The 9,080-nt window shown below is 35.4% G+C and overlaps 2 protein-coding genes across 2 annotated transcripts in view; one reads left to right on the top strand and one right to left on the bottom strand.

The window, feature by feature from the left end:
* HELRODRAFT_164242 (hypothetical protein) overlaps positions 1–612 on the top strand; it is a gene marked incomplete at both ends in the record, with an annotated part of 1,344 nt that extends 732 nt beyond the window's left edge. Inside the window, one exon of the mRNA XM_009029231.1 lies at positions 48–612. Coding sequence (XP_009027479.1) covers positions 48–612 — 565 coding nt within the window. The remainder of the gene's footprint in view (positions 1–47) is intronic.
* Positions 613–6,322: 5,710 nt separating this feature from the next.
* On the bottom strand, positions 6,323–8,729 carry HELRODRAFT_164241 (hypothetical protein; the record flags this gene model as incomplete). The annotated part of the gene is made up of 3 exons (XM_009029230.1): positions 6,323–6,382; positions 6,636–6,682; positions 7,940–8,729. 3 exons carry the CDS (start codon positions 8,727–8,729, stop codon positions 6,323–6,325), a joined length of 897 nt encoding a protein of 298 aa, XP_009027478.1.
* Between the last annotated feature and the right edge of the window lie 351 nt (positions 8,730–9,080).

Here is a 9,080-nt window from a genome sequence, read left to right as displayed (position 1 = left end):
ATGTCCTGGAACGTTTATAAAACCCAGTTCGAAGCAGCGGCAACTAGTAACTGTTGGAACGGAAAAGAACGAGCAACAGCACTGATACTGGCCCTGCGAGGTTCAGCAGCAGAGGTTCTTCAGACGATTCCGGCGGAGAACCACTTCAACTATGAAGTTCTGATTAGCGCGTTAGATTTACGTTATGGTGAAGAACATATGAAACAGATTTATCGGTCTCAGCTTAGAAACAGAACGCAACGATCTGGTGAATCTATTCAGCAGCTGGCACAAGATATCGAACGGTTGACATTGCTGTCGTATCCGACATCAGACACCGAGCATAGAGACGAAACTGCCCTGGATACGTTTATCAAAGCCCTTCGTGATTCGGAACTCAAGCAATCCCTTCTCTTGTCAGATAAACGAAAACTCAAGGATGCCGTTGCGCACAGTCTCACTTTTGAATCGGCAAAGCAAGCATCAAAAAGTGACGTACGTCTACGCCAAGTACATGAAGAATGCTCTTGCCAGAAGGTGGTTGTGAAACGCAAACCCCAACAGCATGGTGTACCCAATGCTGGATTTGTGGTGAAAAAGGCCATCTACGTCGTGATTGTAAACACCGCCTAAAAGATAACTACTGCCGAAATTGCGCGACAAGATGGCACAAAAGAAGAAAAGATGATCCTGTATCACGATTGGCCCCTTCTAACGAAGGGGCCGATCTAATGAAAAGCTAATAAGAGCCAACTTTGTGGGGCAGAGGTTGGCTAGTAGAATTGACGCCCCCAGTACCGTAATTAACGTTTCCAGACTACATCGAAATCGAAACGACCTATGGCTGAACGGAAAAGTTGATCAACGAGAATGTGTAATTACAGTCGACACCGGAGCAACAAAATCGATTTTAAGATCTGATTTGGTACCCAATCTGAAGAAAGAGACTTCTAACAAATGCATCCTTCGAACAGCTACCGGAAGAACAGCACCAGTCTATGGAAAGATTCTCCGTACTTTTCAGCTAGGCGACTTGTTATTCGAAGGTTCATTCTTAGTCGCGGATATCATTGACGAATGCATAATAGGTGTCGACTTTCTGACAAAATATGGGTTCAAAATTGACTTAGAAAAACTCATTCTTAGATGGAGAAATACAGAATAATGGAGGATAGCGACGAAAAATGCATTCGAGTGACAGTCGATTGTGACATAGAACTACCTCAATCATCTGAAAACATCGTATGGGGCAAGTTGAATTGCGATCCAAGGGACCACCAGTTCTATTTGATGGAGCCAACCTCAACGACAAATGTACAGAACGCGGTCAGTGGAAAATGCCTGGTAGAAGCGAACAAAAATGGTCTTATTCCTGTCAGAATAATGAATACCGCTAAACACACTATTAGAATTAAAAAAGACGAGGAAATAGGTAATTGCCAATCAATAAATTTGGTGAAATCATTAGATGTGGAGCAACAGGAAAAGGTTCTACCAACTGACAAAGATAGACTCAAAGAACTTACCAAAAATCTACTGGATGAACTCAATTTGTATCAAGAAAACCGTCTAAAAGCCGAAGCGTTGATTGCTGATTTTACAGAATACGTGGATAATCTTCGACAGCGATTAAACCATATCCACCGTTACGTACGCCTTAAAATTATGAAAAACACGGAGGCGGCCAAAACCAGATACGACTTGAAAGGAAGCAGTGGCGGTTTTGCTGTCGACGAGTTAGTTTGGCTGTACAATCCACAGCGAAAGAAAGGACGTTTTCAAAAGCTCCAGCGAGGGTGGGAATATCAAGTCATCACCCGCTTGAATGACGTCGTCTACCGTATTCAAGAATATCGGAAGCCGAGAGCTAGAATGAAGATCGTTCATTTTGATAGACTGGCTCCGTACCATGCGGACACCGGAACGAAAGCTGTTCGGGACGAACAGAACTAAGAAGGGGGTAATGTTATAACCGTGCTACCGAACGCACTAGATTCTAGCGTATTCTAGAATGTTCTAGTGAATGGAGCATTCTAGAGTATGCTAGAATCGGACCATCTAGAAGAATCTAGAAACGACGCTTGCGAAGAGTATATAAGCGCACGTCGCAAGAAGATTAGCGATTAGTGAAATTCGTGATTAGTGAAATTCGTGATTTTGTGATTTTGTGAATAGCGATTCGGTGAATTATTTAAAGCGATATTTGATTTGTTTTGTTGACGTTGTCATAGCGATAGATTTTGAACAATTTAAAAGTTAATTGTTGCGTTAATTTGAATTTGCTAGAAATAAACGATTAGTTGATTTCTTCTGTAAATAAAGTTTAATAACTAATAACTGTTTGGAGTATTTTATTCAATCGAAGATTCGAACCCGTCGCATCGTAAATCGGTTACGACAACGAGTATTATAACAATAGGATCACGAGTTTATTTGATTTCAAATACGCAGGAATGAAGCTCTGTGAAGACCCATAAGGCTGTGAAAACCAATAAAACTGTAAAGAAATACGTTGTTACAAAGCAACTCGCCGAGCACAGCCACATTAACAGAAATTTCATACAACTGCAATGAAATGAACATTTTTTTCACGCAAATCAATTTTGAAAGTTATCAAAATCAACAGCAAAAATGGAATGCCATATTGACTCATTATAAATGATAAATATATATTTATTTTTATTAACGTAGACTACGTATTATATATAATATATTAATATATAATATTATTATTTATAACATGGGTCAGCGTTTTTATTTTTAAATATGTGGTTTATATAGTTTCTTTAAACAAAACAGGCCATAATGAATATAGTGTAAAATCATCGGCGTATGATAATATTCCGATATTAGATGGAGGGATGTCAGCTTTCGAGACGTAGAGGTTGAATAATGTTGGAGAATGTACTGAATTTTGTGGAACACCGGTGGTGATGTTGTTAGATGTTGATTTGTGTTTGTGGAACTCGATTGTTTTTGGTCTGCCTTTTAAATAATTTGATAACCATCTAACGATTGCGTGAAAAATTGTTTTATGTTGTAGGTCGTTTATGAGAGTTCTGTGATTGGCAGTGTCGAACGCTTTTGATAGATCTAGAGCTTTATTTTTGTTCGATGACATGGTTTTTTTTATATTGAAGCCTATGGAGATATCTGTAGTAAGTTGCAGGAGAACTGTGTTTGTGGAGTGCTCTGGTCTGAAACCGTGTTGATGGTTGGCTAGTGCTATGTTCTTGCTGATAATGGGTAAGAGACATTTTTTTTTCAATTTAACAGCTGGAGACAGTAATCGTAGTGAAACATAGAGGTAGGCATTAGTTTTCAGCTTTACTCGGTTTGAGAATTTGAAATATCGAAGATGTCTTCTGGATTTGAGGTATTGTGCATGTTTTTAAAGATTAGCCGAAGATGTGTGCAAGATAATTAATTCCTTTTTGTTCTAGGTTATTTAGATGAAATATTGTAAGTTGATCTGGACTAAATACTTTTGATTGATTAGCTTGTTTTATGGTGTTGATTATTGTTGATGATTCTATTTCTGGGATATAATGAAGACTCTTTTTTAATTTGACGGTGCATCACTCAGTTGGTTGTGCTAGATGTGTATTTGATGAAGCTTGTAAATTGTTTGTTGAATTTGTTAGCTGTGGTCTGAGGGCTTACCATTGTTTCGTTGTTGAAATTGGTTACTACGTTGAGTGATATTTTTGGTTTATCATTTATGTTCTTGAAATTTTGCCAAAGTTTTTTAGTTTTGAATAGTGTTCTTGATTTGCCGAGGCCATCAAAAACAATCCTTTTTGCCAATTTTTTACGGTCGTTAAACTGTTTATTGCAAGTTGGTGAAGAATTTAATAAGCGCGAAATTATTTTAAAATCGTGTATGATAATATAATTAAAAAATTTTGTGATCATTGTGACGGAGCTGGGTTTGACGATTTCACGTACGCTATGAAAATAACTAAATAAATAACTAAACTATAACATGATCATACAGACAGTGGCGGATCGAGGTTGTCTAAATCCGCCATTGCATACAAGTGTCATTAACTTAATGATAACCACTGATGGTGATAAGTTTATACCTCAGTTCTGATAACTATTAACTGTGATAGCATTACACATTTTTGATAGATCTAGAGCATTTATTTTTGTTCGATGACGTGGTTTTTATTTTTATACTTATTTCTATTTTTGCCACAGTAAGAATGTTTCATGACACAAGCGGAATAGTTACGCGTAAGCCTTTAACACATAGGCCTACTGTGGAGAATAAATTGAATGCAGCAGAAAACGGATGACTGCGAAGAATCATAAAAATCAGCTATCAAGACTATATTCCAAATAGAGATTAGACGTAAAACTGGTAGAACGGGTCAGCCATACATAACCGAAGTGATCAGAATGCGCAGAATGAAATGGACCGATACGTGTTGCGAATGAATTCAAATATAACCATCAAGAAAGCCATGATGTGTAAACCTCAAGGGGCGAGACCAAGAGAAAGACGACCACGAAGATGGTTCGACTGCTTGGCAAAGATCTACAACGGGCAGGATTGTCCAAATATGGAATTACAAAGAGAAGATCCCGATTGACACCAGAAGAGCTTGCCCAGGATGAAGACCGCTGGAGAGATGTCGTGAGGAAATCAATGGCTGCACACAGCTGATTGATGATAAAGAAGCGATAATAAAAACAGAACACAAAAAATGACAAACGGACGGCAAGAATAGCTGAAATAAAATATTTAGAGCAAAAATGCTTACTATCAGACCCCGCAACCACATGCTGTAAGGTTGTCAAGCACTAATAATCAGCGGCGGATCTAGACAAGTTTGAAGGGAGCTTGAAGTCTTATATTTTTGAAATCTTTTAACGTTGACCGGGGGAATTTTCCAAAAAGTTGCTGATGACCAGGAAGAATTAATTTTTAAAATATTTAAATGTCTACCAGGGGGGGCCAACATTTGTGAAAATGTGGTCAAAATTTGACTGACGATATTTTTTTCCTTTTTAGCATTATAACCAACTTAAATGCATGTACTATGGTCATAAACGATTAGCATTTATCAAACTTTCTTCAGCTAAATTCTCTTAAATCTGAAGTAATGTCTCTTGGCACTCCACAACAGCTTATCAAATGTTCCTCCTAATCACACGTTCTCTTGGCTGATTCTTCTCTCTACTCAACTCCTAAACTAAAATTTTTAGGCTTAACTTTTGACTCTTCTCTATCTTTTAATTCTCATGTCTTAGCTTTGATCAAATCTTGTAACTATTATACTTGGACTATTCGTCATATGTGCAATTTTCTCGCTGAAGATATTGCTTCTGCACTGGCTATGTGTCTCGTAATATCACGTTTAAATTATTGGAATTCTTTTATCTACGATCTTCCTTCCCACTTTTTAATTTTACTTAAAAAAGCTCAAAATAGAGTTGCAAAAATTGTTTTAAATATCAGTAATTTATCTTTCAGCACAGATTCACCCATTCAACTATATTGATTACTAGTTCGTCAACGCATTATATTAAAACTCGCCGTCCTCACGTACAAGCTACATAATACATCTCAACCATCATATCTTCATCCACTTATATCGCATCGTTCATCAACTTCGTTCGTCTTCATATACTACTTAGTTGCATCAACCTGTCAGCAATTCATCAGTCGTCAACAAATGGTTTACGTACAGCCTTCCTTCCATGTGGAATGGTTTGCCTGCCATTATTCGTCAACAACCATCCATCAAACTTTTTAGGAAACGATTAAAGAACTTTTTGTTTATCCAGGCCTACGAAAACGTCGAAAGGAATTGTTTATCTAAGCGTCCCTGAAGCTATGCACAGGACGCGATATAAGTGAATAATAATAATAATGTCAATTTTTCCTTCAAATCAGTACTTTTTCCGTTAAAACAATGACTTTAACAACTTTTATTACAAATACGATTCACAACGGGGGCACTTTCCCCAGATCCGCCACTGCTAATAATTAATTCGATGATTTGAAAGGTGATTGAAACATTGAGGAGAGATTTGAAATGAATTCTTGGAAAAATCCTGAAAAGATCTATTCAATCTCAAAAGGTTTGAAATAATGATCAACTAAAACTTGCGATTTCTTAAATTTCCAAGTAAACAAACTTTCTTTTCAATTAAATAGTAAATCAAGTGACCCATTTTAACAATGGAAATTAAATTTGTCTAACAAATTAACGCAACTGTCTGTTGTACAATTCAGTTCATTATTCAATTGTGAATTTTACAGATATTCAAAATTAATAAAATTATTAAGAATAAGTTTAAAATAACTTAACAATGCAATGTAAAGAATGTTTCAAACATTAACGGGTGAAACAAATTTCTTGAATTTTCTTCCAACTGATTTGCTGGCCACCTGTTAGTTTGATTGGTTACCAATTTTAACATCAACCATTTTAAGCAATAAAAAAATCAATTAATCATACTTTATTGTCAGAAGACGTATTTTTTTCACTGGTGTCCTCCAATTTTTCTAAAAGTAAACATTAGAACATAAGCAACTTATTTTGTAAACTTAGAAACATGAAATTGCATAATATACTACTTGAATATTGAACCAAACGTCACTGGAGAATCAATTTAACAATCTACAATCAATATACACCTACCCTCAATCTTTCATGTGTAATGTAATATATGAGATCTTGCTGATGCACTTGCCACAAGTTAAGTGTGTAATTAATTAGATAATGCTAATCAAAAATTATAAATGTTCAAAATCCATTAAACCTAATTCATATATGTAAAATATCATATATAAACGTAAAAAAAACACTACAGTACAATGTATGTATAGTTAAAATATTAATGATTGTTATACTAGGCTATTAACAATTATTTTTCTGTATGTACGGCATGTACCACCGGTGACGATAGTTTTTGTTTTGTGACTGATTTCGTATGCCCCGCCTGCATCAACCCGCGACAACGGGGCCCAGATGATGATACGATTACCGGGATCGAAACTGCTACTTCATTTCAGTATTTGGGAGATGTGCTGGATTGTACTGGAACAGCTGATACCGCCGTTCGTGGACGCATACGTGAGGCGTGGGGCAGATGGCACCCTTTGTCTCGGTACTGGTGCGACTTAGCATTCCTCTACCGCTGCGCTCAGAGCTGTAAAACACAGCTATACGTTCTGTTCTGATGTATAGTGCAGAAACGTGGCCGATGACAAAACTCAAACAGCAGCTTCACCGAACTGACATGAAGATGATTCATTGGACGCAGCATGTTGGCCTAAGGGACCATATCTATACAACCGAGATCCTCAACCGATCGGGACTGTGCACATTGAAGGATGCATGTCGTCATCATCGCCTACGATGGTTTGGCCATCTGAATTTCTGCTACTGAGCACCAGGTGCCTGGCACCCGCCCAAGAGGTCGCCCAAAGAAGTTCTGGATGCAGGCCATACAGGAAAACTTGAAGGCACTTGGTCTCAAGAAGACAGAAGCAATGGATAGATCGGCTTCGAGACAGAACCTGATGAATGGAATTAAAAAAGTCTGACCCATAACGGATGGATTGATTGATTGAATTATTACAGCATGCTTTTTTATATTAGCTGATGAATGTTATTTAATGTTGATTTCCTATAAGTGTATATTATCTACATATGGCCTAATTTATCATGGAATTATGAAACATGTAATGTAGTGCTTCTGCTTGTCCAACAATACACACAATAAAAACAATTTTAAACTTAGTTTTTATATTGCATATTTCAGGTGGAATAAAACAAAATTGAATAAATAAAAATCAAAACGTCAATCCTAATATTCCTACAAAATTAAATCAAATGCCTATACTAAATTTTCCTTAAAGCTTAAGTTAAAATTTAACGAGATTATTTAGTTAATGTTAATTACAAGCAAAAGAAGAAATAAAAAATTTCTAGAAAATAACCTGCATGGATTTTTGGTGATAATTTATCTTCACTAAGGACAACAAGATCCTTCGATTTAATGAAATTTTGATTTCCATTTCCAATATCAATTGACATTTTCATCATAGTTTGCACATCGTTTGAGTTGCATGATGTTAAATATTTTACTAGAAGAGATGGACGTTTTGAAAACCAACAAATTTTTGATGAGTTGGAACATGTAAATAATTTTAACCATTTATTGCGTAAATCCAATTGATATGCTATATAAATATTCAAATTTTTTCCATTGGACAAAATATATTCTTGCCTTTGAAACAGGATAGTTGAAAAATCATAGTATTTCATAAGCATTTTGAAAAATATTTTCAAAAATGATTCCTGTTTAAGCTTTTTTGCAAAAATACTGTCATAACATTTCAATAAAAGTTCTGCTGTTAGAAAAGATTTTGGGATAGCAGAAAATGTTTTTAGAAAAAAGGAAGAAAATAGACAAAAAGGATTTTGTAAAAACAAGTTTGATGAGATCCATGAATGTTTCAAACTGCATAACAGAACGTCTTCAGCGTGTTCATCAACAAACTTCACAACTGCTCCACGAACACTGTAGTCACAATTTAACATATTCTCAATTATAGCAACATTATGAAACTCGTCATCATCAACACCAAGACTGTCACAAGCTTCGAATACTGAGTTGTGATAATCTGGAAAACCATTAATTTTATTTTTCATTTTGTTCTTCCAGTGGCCTTCATTCAGATCAATTTCTTCCTGATAATTTACTGTATCTTTCGAAGGCTTCTTCATTGCCATCAAATCAAACAATTAAAAAACTGATTCTAAAACATTGTTAATTTGAAATATTTAATGAACTGATTCTAAAGCATTTTTAATTTGAAAATTAATTAAATATTATTTTATGTGACATACCATTATCATTGAAAATGTAATTTCAACTGTATTTAAAATTGAAATTTAAAAAAATTTATTGAATAAATTAACCTAACCTCTAATTTAATGATTTACTATTAATTTCATCTGCCGTGCAAATGCCTTTCACTTATTTTTAATTTCTTAATTTTCAATTTAAACCTATTTTAACAACTAATTTAAATTTTAAATTTAAAAAACTGGGTGGAAGTAAAAAAAAACGATAAC

Source organism: Helobdella robusta (assembly GCF_000326865.2).
Source record: "Helobdella robusta unplaced genomic scaffold HELROscaffold_6, whole genome shotgun sequence".
Lineage (NCBI taxonomy): Eukaryota > Metazoa > Annelida > Clitellata > Rhynchobdellida > Glossiphoniidae > Helobdella > Helobdella robusta.
This window is presented reverse-complemented; position numbering and strand designations above follow the sequence as displayed.